The following is a 14,463-nucleotide window of genomic DNA, read 5'->3' as shown; positions in this document are numbered from 1 at the left end:
CACATGGACTCTGGCCCGATGTGAATTATTTCATATTCAGGCTATCGTCGTTGCCGACCACATCGAAAGGTCCGATGCCTCTCCACCTTGTGTTCCTGGCTGGCCCGCCAAGTTGCGAGGGCCGAACAAACAACGGTTTCCGCCGTAGGTTGAACTTGACATCCGTCGGCAGCCATGACCGTCCTTGCACGCGGCAGACATACATGCCTGCCATGGCATCCGCGGCAACGGTGATTTCTCTACCGGCAGAGGCGACGCATCTCGACAGGGAAACTCCACGGCCACCATCCAGTCATGGGAGTTTGTGTTTGTGTATGATGATAGATGTTGTGGGATGGAAGCTCACGGAACTTTTGTCGGTCGCAAGAGCAGCACCATCGCGTCATTCAGCGATCCATAGCTCGTGTGGATTTGATTCCCCGTCTGGGATCCATCCGTCCGCGGCAACGACATGACGGTCTGTTGAGTGAGCACATGCCGGATCCCGATCTTTACGCTCTTGACTTGGTCCCCCAACACCTCTCGTACAGCCGAGTCCTGTGCTCGACCAAATTGCCAAAGGCAGTCAGACGTTTCGACAGGCTCTCATCCGACCAACCCATGCTGGCATCCAGAATCAAGTAGGTGTAAGCAAACACTTCGGCGTCGAACAAGCCGGGGTTCGGGTCACCAAAGAACCACTCGTTGTCGTCGAGCAGGGTGGACAGGGCTTGGAATGCCGTCTCGGCGTCCGAGAGGAGTCGGGTCTGGCACAGAAGCGGCCTCCGAGTGGCTTTGAGAACTTCGTCGGTGGCGGCGGAGCGAAGGGTATGCAGGAGGGGTGCGCGCAGGAGAGGGTTCGACGGAAGGTATAGGGCGTCGAGGAGCGCAGTGTTGTCGGGAAGAAGATAGAGAGTGTGAAGCTGGGGCATAGCAAGGTCAGCCGGCGGTTCGGCCATGCAACGGGGAGGGTCTCCGTGGTAAGGGGACGAACTTACCCAGGCGGGACGGACGAATTGCGTCAAAAGAGAAAGGTAGGCTTCGAATCGGGGAGACGAGGTGTCCGCCAAGCCGCTTGCGTGGTCTCGGGCGTATTGGCCAATCTTGCCGCCAGCCAAGGGGGCATCCGATCTCGGGTCGGACGAAGGAGGGAGGAGAAAGGGCAAGGCACCCGACGGCGAGGCATGGTTGTTGGACGGAACCAGTTCGAGGTCGATGCCGGCCATTTTCAGGTACGTCTATCAACTCCGCATCAGGCCGCCGCCCCATGAAAGGTGGACGGGAGAGACGTGGGAACGACGGCTCACCTGCCACTTCAGACACGAAGGGTTGTAGCTCGGGAGCCCGGAGCGAGCGGCTTCGTCGGTTGCGAAGACGTAGAGGCACGGTCTCGGGCGCGCGCGGTCAGGGGCGCGTGCCGGTAGTTTTTCGGGAGGATAGACATGCAGCGGGAAGCGCTTAAAGAGGTCGCGAACGGGGCGAGGGACGGCGAAGATTCCGCGCGACTCGGCGGCGGCGGTTGGAGTCGCCGCCGGTGCTTCGGCCGCAGCGGCCATGGCGATGGCGTGAGCGGGCGGCGAGGATTTCTACTCGGTTGCCCTGAAGGGGAGCTTTGGTGGCAGGCAGACGACGGCGTTCACGCAGCCTCTTTGGCCGAAGGGTCTGTTTCGTTTTTCTTATTCACCCAGAAGGCGTGTCTCGGTCCGGCTCTGGTCAACGCGCTGGCGGCCGAAACGGCGTGGTGGAGTGAAGAGGGTCTGTCTGCATGGTCGGCAGAATCGCGGACCGGGATCTCCACAGTGCATACAACTCGACAATCTCAGTACGTACTGTACGGAGGACAGAGCACAAGTGCTTATATCTAGGCGAACCCCCTCCTGTAATGTACGAAGTCGTACAGAAGATACCTTGCATGTTGTACGGATAGTGATTGATATCAATGGTGAACTCGTTTGGATCGATTTCGATCGATATCCGTAAACCGCAGTGCGCACAGTGCATTTTTAGGCGGGCATTGTCTGCGCTCTCAGCGATGTCGGAATCACGTCGTGCTCGTACATGCACGATTACTTCCATCATCAATATGGCATGCACATGGCACGAACGCGTTGCTACCGCCTGCACGATAGTATGTGCCTCGATGTGTTTGGCGAGATGAGAACTTCTGGAGGCAGCACCTAGTATCGATGCATGGGTCCTCTGCGCTGCCTGTATGGCGGGACACTCGTTCAGGGCCGCTGCACGGGGGCACGTAAAGGTGCGCATTTCCGACATGTACAGCAGACAGCTACCTTCACTCGCATGTGTAACAATGGCTGCAAAGTCATGTTCAGGTTCGAGCGGGGACCGGAGTCCGGCTCGACAATTCTCGTATATTTTCACAGGAGCTGACTCCAAGATGAGTATATCCTTGCAACAAAGCCGGCAAATGACGGGCGTAAGCCCGCCCGTCCGAGATGCGAGATAGGTACATCGATCCGGCCATGCGTTCTAGTGGACAGACAAGACAAGATTTTGAAGAAGAAAAGGAAGTAGCAAAAACATGAGGTATAATTGTGTACATGCCTGCTGCGCCCCAAACAAATGGAAAGGAAATCAAATGGAATGGAATGGAATGAAGAAGGAACTGGAGGAGGGGGAGGGGGAGGGGGGAAGCAGCGAGCTTCGGAGGCACGCTGACTGCTTCCCTTGCCATGCTGGTGCATGCAGCCGCTGCTCCGTGGTTGCTAGAGACAGTTTGCATCGATTCCCTCGGTCAGTCAGAAACGGCATCGAGTACCACATTCGGCCGCGGCGCAACCGGATGCTTGTTGTCCTTCGGGCTGTCGGCTGCCGTCGGTTATATGCCGCAGCTCTCAAAGTCACGGACCATGACGGCGACCTGCGCCCGCTTGGCGGCCTCGGCGACGAGGGTGAAGTCTTTGAGCAGCGCATCGGTCGACGGCGACTCGGCCTGGACCGGGGCCGAGGCCGGCGCTGGTGCTGAGGCCGAGGCTGACGGGTGAGCGGCGACGTTGGCGGGCGAAGGCCGGGTCGACGACACGGTCGACATGGCCGACGACGCAGCCCGGGAGCCGAGAGGCGACGTGATGGGACCGTTCATGGCCGCCGCCTGTTTGTCCGGACTGACGGCGTGATGGGGTTGGCCGGGATCGGGCAGATGGTAGAGGAAACTGCTCGGCTCGGCGGCTTCGAACGGACCGTTGCGGCTGGAAGGTGAAGAGGAAGCAAGGGAGCAGGCGGAAGACGATACTTGCTGGCCTGCGACGAGGCTGACCAAAGGGGGCAACGTGCGTGCGGCTGGTGTGGTGCGGTGCGGTGCGTGTGGGGGTGTCGGCGGGTGCGTGCGTTGGCGCGTGTGCGTCGTGGAAGGAGATGTAAGGTCAAAGGGATGGCTGTTGCTCTCGAGGATAAAGAGACGGACAGAAGTCGATGGATGACAAGGAGGGAGGGTGCGTATCTCGAGGCGGCTCAGAGCGGCGGCGACGGTGGCGGGCGGAATGGCACGGGAAGCATTCGACCGCCTCGTGGAGGGTCTCGGCGAGGGCGAGCGACGGTGGGTGGTGCCGAGTCCGTGATGCCTCGGCCTTGACGATGGCGAAAGCGGTCCGCGTTCTGCTGCAAGTACATGTATCTGTGCGAGTGGGAGGGTGCCGTCTGACAAGATGGGGACCGTGCCGAGAGCGCGGCAAGGAAGCGTTTTGCCTGCTGCAAACGAGGTCGTTGCGGTTGACTGGCTCGAACCGAGACGAACTAGATCATCCTGCCCTTTTCTTTCTCGTTCTTCTCTTCTTTGTTCTTTCCTTTTTCTTTATCTCTCTCTCCGTCTCTCTTTCTTGCTTTCCACTTCTCCTTCGATTCTCCTTCGGCCTGCGTAGGACGAGAAGCGGAATCCGAGGGGAAGGGGGCGACGGTCGACGACGGCGGCAAAGGAACGACAAGTGGATGGATAGCGACGACGATGAGATACGAGCACAGTACTGGAGGACGGCAAGTCGAGAGTCGACGACGGACGGACGGACGGACGGACGGACGGACGGACGGATGAATGGATGGATGGGGGTGGGAATCTGGGGATGGGCCGTCGGCGATGGAACGTGGAAGCGGGGGAGGAGGATAGAATTAAAGTAACCATTGCCGTATGGGGTCATGCAGTATGGGGTCGCTCGCCAAAGCAAACGGGAAGAAAAAGGCAAAAGGGCCCAGGACTGGGCGAGATAGAGGATGGGGAGGGGGGGGGGGGCGAAGGACTGGCCGGACAGAAGCCGTCTCATTGGTTTGGTTTCACCTTCACGAGCAAAACCGAGTGGAAACTGACTCTTCCGACAGAAGACTGTTCGAAGGAGCCAAGCCGAGAAGGGAGTAGCACGCGTTGGTTTTGCCAACGTCAGGACGCAAGCGGCAGCCAGTACGGCGGGGGTTCTGCTAACTAAGTTTGCCCTGTCTGTTCGGCCTGCGCTGAGTATGACGCGAGGTCGGTGTATCGTCCGTGTACTGTGTACTTTGCCGCACATGTACATGTACAGTCCAGTACGGCGCAAGGTGCACTGTACGCTGCAAATGTACCAGCCAGTGCATTCTGAGTGCAAGTCTGTACCTGCGAGAGCGTACATGCACATGTACTTAACTACTGTGGTGGTGTGTCATCATGGTATTAATGCGTTGATGGAGTATTGACTTACTGCACTTACTTGACTGTACATGTACTGAACGAACTCGTGCTCAATGTGCTCCGTATGTGCACTGTACATGTACTTGTCGTGCGATGTGGGTGTACATCCATGTACAGTACAACGGCCGCTTTCCAGAGTGGCTCAAGTACAGAGCACAAGTACTGTTGCATTACCGAGTACTTTGCACTGTACTTGGAGAGCGGCCAGCGTCTACTCCGTACCGTGCAAGCTGTTGCGACGCATTACGTGCACTGTACGGGGTGCTGTACATGTACTTGCAGTTTTTCCCACCCACTGCACACCGGCCGATAATCTGTCAACGTACCGAGTATTACAGTAAGCAAGTACTTGTCCTCGCATTCATTCGGAACGAACTGTGGTGTGGAGGCGGCGACGGCCTCTGTCTCGGGCAAGCCATCACGTGTCCGAGTATTTCTCGCCCGTCGTCTCTGCCTGCGATGCACTGCCCGACGGGTCGAGGGGCGGGTGACGCGACTGGCGACTGTGCCTCGGCAAGGATTCATCCGCGCCAGGACCCAGCGATCCATATCCACTTGGGCGGTGTAGCGTAAGTACATGTAAGTACTGTGCTCCGTGCAAGTGGGTGTGCTGTAAGGATGTGGGGGTGCTGCAGCAGCGCGCCAAAGGTACTTACTTACGGAGTACTTGCGATGCATTCACATCTACAGGTACATGTACGTACTGTACAACTAAGTCGGTGTAGTTATCCATGTACTCCGTACGGCGTGCATGTGTTTCTACTGGTACTTGCACGTGTACTTGTAGATATGCCGGTACTTGCACATGTACACTTGCAGGTGTGCTGGTACGGGGTACATGAACTGTATGGAGTACATGTAAGTACTTACTGAGTTGGCACATGAAATGTACGGAATACATGTACTGAGTAGGCACGTGCTGTTACACCTAGATTGGCGTCGTCACCCCACGAGTCGCAAGGTTATCATCTGCATATATAACCCAGTACTTAAGTAAGTACCAAGTGTAAGTGCAGTAAGTATTAAGTACTTAGTATGTACATACTACTCCGTATCCCTACTTTCAATACGCGTACCATCCAATTAGTACGAGCTACTTCAAAGTCGCTCTGCCAAGTGCATCTACTTGTACTGTTGAACACTCCTACGCTACTTGCCGATGTTGGTGGCCGACCGCAGGTATCTGTACATACAAGTACTTATGCCAACACCCAAGGTTGATACCGCACTGCTCGTACCTGACAAGTACAGTACACCTACCTAGGCTGCATAAATAACCACCAAGAAATACGGAGTACATGTACAACAAATTACGTATCAACAAGGACGCCTACTGTACTTGTCCGAAGCGGTTCGTATCAAATATACTTACGTACTCATGCCTGTCGACTCACTCACGTGATGCAATCGCCCTGTACTCCGCGCACAGTGCAGATAATTACCATTTGCCGCGTACGGAGGAGGACAAATCGGGTACAAGGACTGCACTGCACTGTACGTACATATAATGGCATCGACAAGTCGGTGTACTTTGTATTACTTCAAACGTTGGCTACCAAACTGATACAGACCAAACCCTGGAATAATGAAAACATAAAACTTTTGCATGCCCGACAAATCGGAATGCATGCTACCAATTTCTACTGGAAGGTCGCTCGCACCTTTGAAAATATCCCCGTCGTCAGATTCGTACCAGCGAAGCACTGGGCCTGGTGCTCGCCACAGCCCTCCTTCCTGTTGGCCTTCCATCCGACTCCTCGAGAGCTTCGGCTGCGACCGCCTTGTCACATGTCGTCATCAACCCACCGCCGCGTCCGCCTGGGACGTGTCGGAACGTACGTGTGCGTCCCGTGCACATGTGTACCATCGTGTCAAGTATACCTCCGTGTTTGATGCGTAAGACGTAGCAGAGTGTACCATGAGCCGCAGCCAACACCTCCAGGCTCAGAATCCATGGACGGCAACGTCAGCCGGTGCCCAATGCTGGCTGGCAAGGAATAAGGTGACGGAGGGGAAGGCAGTGGCCGATTTTTTTTCCGTTCGGGGGTGCTTGGAATGAGGGCTGCCCATCGAATGCAAGCACATTGGCCATCCGGCGTCACCAAACCATACGCTTTGCCTTTCATGCCGGCGTATAATTCAACAGCCGGCAGTAGATTCACCACCATCATCGCCGACGAAGCCTGTTGTGCTTGTGGAACAGTATCACAAAGCATATAACTGCATCCAAATTGCATCGGACATATCCTTCGTATCGTATCATACCCTGTCGCATCATCCCCTGTCGCATCACACCTTGTCGTATCATACCCTATCGTATCATATCCTGTCATATCATACTCTCTTGTCGATGATACTCTCTCGTACCGTACAAAGAGTCATCAACGGAATTTGGATACCAGTTGAAACATCAAGGGAGAAAATGAACAGCAAAAAATAGTTCGGTGGACCTGCTATTTTGTAAACTCACGCGTCTTGCACGGGGTTTGGTTCGTAGTCCTGTTGAGCAATTCCAGGTGAAATCCACGACGAAAGGCTGCAGACTGACTGCAACAAGCCGTTGGCTCCCGACGGTGGTGGGATTACTCCCAAGCACCCGGAACGACCCGCCAACGGTCAGCAAAAACGACACAGTGGAGCATGGAGTGAGGAAGAGGGGAGATATATCTTTGTGTTCTAGACATGTCCAACGACCTTCTAAAGCAATTCTCTCGCCACTGGCACGCGGTCGCGGCCATTTTATTTCAAGTTTGTGCGGAATCTCCGCCCCTCTTTTTTCTCCTCCATCACTCCTCCGCCGCACCGTACCACCGACATGCCGACGAGGACCGGAGGATTCCCCCGGCAACTATTGGATGTCATAGGGGGAGAGGCCTTGCACACCTTATCAGTCTCGACCGGCGCGCAAATGTCACGAGACCCGTATGCGGCCGCTCGCGTTGATCATGGTCGCCAAGCCTTGTCGACTTCGGGCTGCAACTAAAGAGCACCTCCTAGTAGGCCGAAAAAACATTTCAGACATTGCAAGAGCGGTTCCGGCCTCGGCAGAACCTGCACCATGATTTCTGCTCTGGAAATGTCTCCCCCGGGCGCCAAAGGAGGCCGCAGCTGCCAACCCGGAGAGCTCGGGCTCATCGGCGGAGCCTCGTTGTGAGAGTCCAGCAGGCCGCATCCCGAAACGTCTTGGTCGCAGCAAAGTTCATCACAAAGCCCGAGAATAGAGAGTCAACTGGCCTTGGTAGCTAGTTGGTGCGTCTCCCACCCTCCGGGGAGCGGGAAAGCATCAACGGCAGGTGGTGAGAGCGGTAGATGAGTTGCGGACATGCACAAGGCTGGCATCTGTCGCTCCGCCCAACCTCTGAATCCTCCGAAACGAGGAGGGATATTGGAGGCAAGCTCGGAACTCCATTTGTGAGCATGACCATGGAGAAGGATGGAAACGATGGGAACTAGGATGCAAGGCACGGCATGGAGGAAGGCATCCTCAAAAAAACTAAAAGATAAAATAAATAGAATGAATGAAAAGAAAGTTAAAAAAATCTTGAATCTAAAACCTACTTCTGCCAGTACCCAAAATCCTAAACTGAATAATGTCCTGAAGAAGCACACAACGACAAGCCATGATGACGTCGCAACAGCCCCAGCCGATGTTTACTGAGTAGCGCCCACAATAGGGTTCAGAGCATTGACACATCTGGCGCCATCGTTCAACGAAGCGGCCGGGCCGGGCCCAACCCTTTGGGCTGGCAGGTCGCTGTTGACCTTGACCCTCCAAATATCGCCAGATTTGTTCTCGGAGCCGTAGAGATATCCGTCCTCGGTAGCGTAGATCGATCCCCACTGGTTGCTGCTCATCTTGCCCAAGGCGCGAACCTTGCTCCACGTGTGATTGACGTAATCCCACTTGATCAACCAGGTCGATGCTTGCGTCGCAGCAGGTGTAGCAGCAAAAGCCCACAGGTAGTTGCCACTGTTCGGAACGTAGGCCCAGTCAGCGAAGCCGAAATCGCCAATGCTGCTGAGCGCGGCCTTTCCAGTTTGGACAACCTTTCCGAAACGAGCACCCTTGCTGTTCGAAAGGTCCACGTCGGCCCAGTTGGGGTTGCTGAATGTGTAGTAGTGACCATCGGGGGTGATGTCGCCGATGACAGTGTCGAAGGGCAGCGTATCATTGAGCATTTCGCACGAGCCTCCAGCGCCGATGCGAACCAGTCGCGGGAGAGCCGATCCGCCAACGGGGATGGCCCGTCCGTAAAGGAAGTTATCGATGACGTTGTATCCCCAAGCGTTGATGTTCTTGGCGGTCGGGCAAATGTTCTTGTTGATGAGAACTGTCTTCCCAGACCCCAAAGAGACACCATACATTGAATTGGCGCCGTGTCCGTCTGCATTCTTCACGAGGTATCCAGAAACGGAGCAGTCAAGGGGCTTCGGGGGTTCCGTATTAACAGGATCCACAGGCGCCGAAGAAGAGGACGACGAAGAAGAAGCCGGCGTCGATGTCGGCGTAGCAGTTACAACCAGCGTCGTCAAGCAAGGATCAGCAGTGCAGAGGTTAGCGATGGTCGACGTGCCGGCAACAGGTCCGGTGACGGACGATGTGGTCACACCGGATGGTGTGATCATGGCCGAGTTCTTTCCTGTTGGTGTAGCGGTAACAACCAGCGTCGTCAAACAAGGATCAGCAGTGCAGAGATTCGCAATGGTCGACGTGCCGGCAACAGGTCCGGTGACGGACGATGTGGTCACACCAGATGGCGTGATCGAGGCCTTTCCAGTCGGCGTAGCAGTAACGACCAGCGTCGTCAAGCAAGGATCAGCAGTGCAGAGATTCGCAATGGTCGACGTGCCGGCAACAGGTCCGGTGACGGACGATGTGGTCACACCAGATGGCGTGATCGAGGCCTTTCCAGTCGGCGTAGCAGTAACGACCAGCGTCGTCAAGCAAGGATCAGCAGTGCAGAGATTCGCAATGGTCGACGTGCCGGCAACAGGTCCGGTGACGGACGATGTGGTCACACCAGATGGCGTGATCGAGGCCTTTCCAGTCGGTGTAGCAGTAACAACCAGTGTCGTCAAGCAAGGATTAGCGGTGCAGAGATTCGCAATGGTTGATGTTCCGGCGACAGGTCCGGTGACGGACGATGTAGTAACGCCAGATGGTGTGATCGAGGCCGCGTTCTTTCCAGTCGGAGTCATGTTCGAGCCTGTGTTCGAGCCCGTGTTCAAGCCTGTGTTCAAGCCCGAGTTCGAGCCCGTGTTCAAGCCCGAGTTCGAGCCCGTGTTCAAGCCCGAGTTCAAGCCCGTGTTCAAGCCCGAGTTCGAGCCCGTGTTCAAGCCCGTGTTCAAGCCATTCTTAGGAGTTGATCCAGAGTTCAAGCCATTCAAAGGGTTGATTCCAGAGTCCAGGCCACCAGAAGTGTCAGTTCCAGAGTTCAAGTCATCAGAAGGGTCAGTTCCAGAGTTCGAGTCATCCGAAGGGTTGGTTCCAGAGTTCGAGTCATCAGAAGGTTTGGTTCCCGAGGGAGTACCCGTTTCAACCACGTGAATGGAAGTTACACAGGCAGAGCCGCAGTCGGCCGGCGGGAGGACAGTAGATGTCCCCGCAACCGAACCGGATTGGACGAATTTGATACTTCCATCAGTGGGACCGACGTCACCGGGATAAGACGTATAGGTCCTGAATCCGGTAGTAGTGGAGGTGTATCCCGAGCAGACCAAGTCAATCAACTGATGCTCAACAATTACCATGGGGCGTTGGGGGGAACTTCCTTGGACGAGGCCGAGGAAGCCGCCAAGGGCAATGGCGTTCTGGGTGGTAGGTCGCTTCATGGCAGGCAATAGCAAAAGGAAAGAATGATGAAAGGTGAAACGAAGGTGAAGAGAGTGTGAAAAGAGAGTGAAAGAGAGTGAAGAGAGAGCAAAGGAACGAAGCAGCCGGAAGCCGATGAGATTCAAGCGGTTGGCAAGTCCATCCGAACGAGAGCAACGAAGGTGATATATACCTTTCGATCGTTCGGCCTCGATTCGATTGGATGGTTGACGCGGAAGAGCCGCTTGATGACTTTAGGCAGCTAACGGGATATTCGCACGAAACAGAACGTATTTTCGGGGTCCCCAGACGGCTTGCCGTCGCTCGCTCGTGTTTCTTTTGGTGGCGGACGGCGCTAGGCTCTTGCGCAGTAGCCGTCGTGCCCTTCTGATTCCTCCCCCAGATAAGGGCAGGTCCTCGGCAAAAAGCATGATGCCCCTGTCCAAGATGCTGGTCCACAGGCGTAGGCCACGAGCGCGAAAGGACGGCAGCTCAGAGGAGCGAGAAAATCCATGGTCGTTGGAGGGATCCATTGCCAGGCAAGCTAGCGGCGGCGCTGATGGTGTGCGAGAATAGCCGGAAAACTTTATCCCCTGCCCTAAGAGAGGTGCCGAATCCCAAGGCGGCATGATGCGTGGGAGGGTGGCGTCGACGGCGAGGAGCGAGCGGACGGTGTTCTCCATCGGCAAGGCCTACGAGCCACCAAGTAAGCTCGGCCGTGGCGCCGGTAGCCTGTTGGAGATAACGTAGGTAACGGGCACGCCAGCCCCTTTACTAGCATAATGGAGGACCTCAGCTGGCAGAACCTGTGCTAATGGCGCGTACGACTGAGGAGTAAATCATGCAGAATCGCGAGATATGGAGCATTCGGTCTACCGACGGGCGGGGAAGCTCAGCTGGGGCGCCCGTGGCCAGCTCCGAACCGTTTAGGACGTCATTTTACAACGCGAAGGCATTGTTTCAGCTCAGCCCCGACCTTGGTTCGTCGTGGCGCCGAATGTCCGTCCTCGAACTACGTTACGGTACGGCTACAGACGTAGAGAAAGTGTCACCTGTTCTTATGTGACATGCTGCGTGTACGACAAGTCTGTGCTGTAACTGCACTGCATGCACACGCACTGCATGCACACATCCGAGGGACATGTTTTGCAGAATCTGTGCGTGAACTGGAGTGAGTGAACGGAGTAGTCCGAACCGTACTGGGCTATGAGCGGCATGAAGTTGGTGTGTTTCCCAGAATAGGTAAAAGCTCGGGTATTTTGGGCCCACATATGCCGTATACTCCGTAACGGTGCGCCGTATACTCCGTAACTTACCCCGCATAATCGTAAGGAGTTGGTCCGTACTTGCGGGCACACTGTGCAGCACAGTGCGCGGTACCCTCCGCCGCTTGCTTCACTTGGCGAATTTTCCAGAGGCTACACTCGCGTACGCAGCAAAGTCGGGAAATACAGCAAGGGGCTGATACTTCATACACATACATGGTGGCATCGGAGAGTGACAAATCATGCGGATTGCATACTGAACAGGACGCAGACGTGGATATGGATAGGGACACAATACAATATACCTACCATGACAATCAACGGCGTGGCAACGTCGGCCTCGCCGATTACCTGTGCCGAGCGCATAGTACAGTATGTACCGTTGAGCAAATGTACTGTACTACCTGGGCAGAATGCCAACCCACCTCCAAGTTCTCCGTACCGTGCCGTACTAATCCTGACCAATTATCCGTTCGCGGTCCAAATGCTCCGCGCCGAAAAAGTTTGGTCACGTGAACATGGTGAGCTGCGGATTCATACAGTGCCTCTAGAAAGAGTCACATCTCGTATATACTATATGCACAGTACCCCACGCGACAGTGCCTCGATCGACGCCTCAGGTGCGGAGCAGGTCGTGGCAAGGACAGGTTGGACACTGGGAATAGTCCCTCAGGGAGATGGATCCTGTCGTACTAAGGACTCTGAATAACAAAACCTAAAATTATTCCTGCGTAATTTTGCGTCGGCGCCATGTGTCACTTGTCGTGCTATTTACAAGCACACTCGCCCACACCCACGTACCCGAGTACAAGTACCGGCAGAAGGTGTACTTGCTTTAAGTGTGTGTACTTCTGCGCGTAGTACAGTACTTATGTGTCGATTATCAACACCCACCCTGCTTTCCATGTGGAATTTTCTTGCATGCACATGTAGTTTCTTGCACGACGCGAATGCCCTCGTTCATTTCACACCTAAACCAAGTATATCCTTTTGCTCCGCTCAACCTCGATTCCGGCCTACGAACCTGCTTGTTAGTAGCACATGTTCCGTACATGCAGGGAGTATGTACGGACGTTGTACCGTTAAATTCCCAACAGAGACTAGTCCAGAGCGGGATAAAGTCGACGAATGTTCTTGTACTTGACGGTACATCTGCCGGTACGAGCGCGGGCGAAAATGCGGTACTGGGGAGGGCACAACCCCGTACCGTGTTGTACTTGTACACTGGCATTAACCCGGCGAAGCGCCGCCGCGAAGCGCAGCGATGCTGACATCATCACTTGAGCTCCGTCCCGTGTGTCCGGAAAGAGCGTTGCTCGCCTCCGCTGCAATGGGAAAGGGCCCCGCAGCAGCCGGAAAAGCTACGGCCTGCTTCGTTGCGGCCAGCTCAACGACCTCCATCCCCTCCGTACCGGACGACCGAGCATCTATTCCAGCTTGTCCTGCTGGGTTTTGTATCCTCCCGCATTCCTCGTCCCGGACCGTCGCAGCAGAGCTTGTGCCTGCCTACTTACTCCTGCTCGGGACGCAATTGATCCGCTCAGCTGATCGCTCGGCCGATCGAATCCACCCGCTCACCCACACGGCGGGGAGGCCAGTCAAAAATCATCATAGCAGCAAATTCATCGCCAGCGGCCCAGCCGGCTCCCTTCCCAGCTCCTACGCGCCCGTGCAGCTTCACGCAACATCCCACCGCCGCCGCCATGTCCGCCGCCGCCGGCACGACGCACACGCCCCGGCTCGTCTCCGCCGAGGACCGCAATCGGCTGCAACAGTCCTTTGCCGACATCCCCTTTGACGCTCACGTCTCGCGCTGGGACGGCCTGTACAAGGAGAGCTTCACGCCGTGGGACCGCGCCGGCCCGTCGCTCGCCCTCGCCGACCTCCTCACCGACCGCACCGACCTCGTCCCGCCCGCGCAGGAGCACGAGGGTGGGGCGAACGGAAAGGCCGCGGAGGCGCCCCCGCGACGCACCGCCCTCGTGCCCGGCTGCGGCCGCGGCCACGACGCGCTGCTCCTGAGCTCCTTTGGCTACGACGTCTGGGGGCTCGACTCGAGCTCGGACGCGGTGCGCATGGCGCAGGAGAACCGCGAGGCGGCCGACAAGGACGGCCTGTACCAGCCGGCCGAGGGGGTCGAGAGGGGCGCCGTGCACTGGCTCGTCGGCGACTTTTTCGACGAGAGCTGGTCCGACGGCATAGGCACCGACGGGACCGGCAAGTTCGATCTCATATTCGACTACACTGTGAGTGGGCGGCGCGAAGCTGCGTGACGACGCATCGCACGGGTGCGTGCCGTTTCTGACGACGACTTTTCGAGCAGTTCCTCTGCGCACTGCCGCCCGAGGCGCGTCCCCGCTGGGCCAAGCGCATCGCCAACCTAGTCCACAGCAAAGGCCGTCTCGTCTGCCTCGAATTCCCGTCGGGCAAGCCGCTCTCCGACCCCGGCCCACCGTGGGGGCTCAACCCGGAGCTCTACGAGGCGCTGCTCGCGACGCCCGGGGAGGAGCCCGAGTACGAGGCCGACGGCACCGTCGTCTACACGCCGTGCGCCAAGCCGCGCGACGATGCGCTGTACCGACTGAGCATCATCAAGCCGACGCGGACGCACAAGGCGGGCACCGCCGACGACGGCACCGTGCTGGACTTTATCTCGGTCTGGACGCGGTGACGGGCGAGGAGAGGAAGGGAAAGGAAAGGTTCGGCGGGAGGGGCGCATCGGGGATGACGTGGGG

At 56.6% G+C, this 14,463-nt stretch overlaps 4 protein-coding genes across 4 annotated transcripts; 1 reads left to right on the top strand and 3 right to left on the bottom strand.

The window, feature by feature from the left end:
- Positions 1-491: 491 nt before the first annotated feature.
- On the bottom strand, positions 492-1,535 carry DCS_01573 (mitochondrial outer membrane protein; the record flags this gene model as incomplete). Its single annotated transcript, XM_040798905.1, has 2 exons — positions 492-1,217; positions 1,287-1,535. The coding sequence occupies 2 exons, from the start codon at positions 1,533-1,535 to the stop codon at positions 492-494; spliced, it is 975 nt and encodes a 324-aa protein (XP_040659788.1).
- A 1,283-nt stretch (positions 1,536-2,818) lies between these two features.
- Positions 2,819-4,253, bottom strand: DCS_01572 (uncharacterized protein; the record flags this gene model as incomplete). The annotated part of the gene is made up of 2 exons (XM_040798904.1): positions 2,819-3,687; positions 3,956-4,253. The coding sequence occupies 2 exons, from the start codon at positions 4,251-4,253 to the stop codon at positions 2,819-2,821; spliced, it is 1,167 nt and encodes a 388-aa protein (XP_040659787.1).
- Positions 4,254-8,302: 4,049 nt separating this feature from the next.
- On the bottom strand, positions 8,303-10,483 carry DCS_01571 (uncharacterized protein; the record flags this gene model as incomplete). Its single annotated transcript, XM_040798903.1, has 1 exon — positions 8,303-10,483. The coding sequence occupies one exon, from the start codon at positions 10,481-10,483 to the stop codon at positions 8,303-8,305; it is 2,181 nt and encodes a 726-aa protein (XP_040659786.1).
- A 2,948-nt stretch (positions 10,484-13,431) lies between these two features.
- Positions 13,432-14,399, top strand: DCS_01570 (uncharacterized protein; the record flags this gene model as incomplete). The annotated part of the gene is made up of 2 exons (XM_040798902.1): positions 13,432-13,974; positions 14,052-14,399. 2 exons carry the CDS (start codon positions 13,432-13,434, stop codon positions 14,397-14,399), a joined length of 891 nt encoding a protein of 296 aa, XP_040659785.1.
- Positions 14,400-14,463: the final 64 nt, after the last annotated feature.

This window comes from Drechmeria coniospora, chromosome 01 (assembly GCF_001625195.1).
Source record: "Drechmeria coniospora strain ARSEF 6962 chromosome 01, whole genome shotgun sequence".
Classification (NCBI taxonomy): Eukaryota; Fungi; Ascomycota; class Sordariomycetes; order Hypocreales; family Ophiocordycipitaceae; genus Drechmeria; species Drechmeria coniospora.
This window is presented reverse-complemented; position numbering and strand designations above follow the sequence as displayed.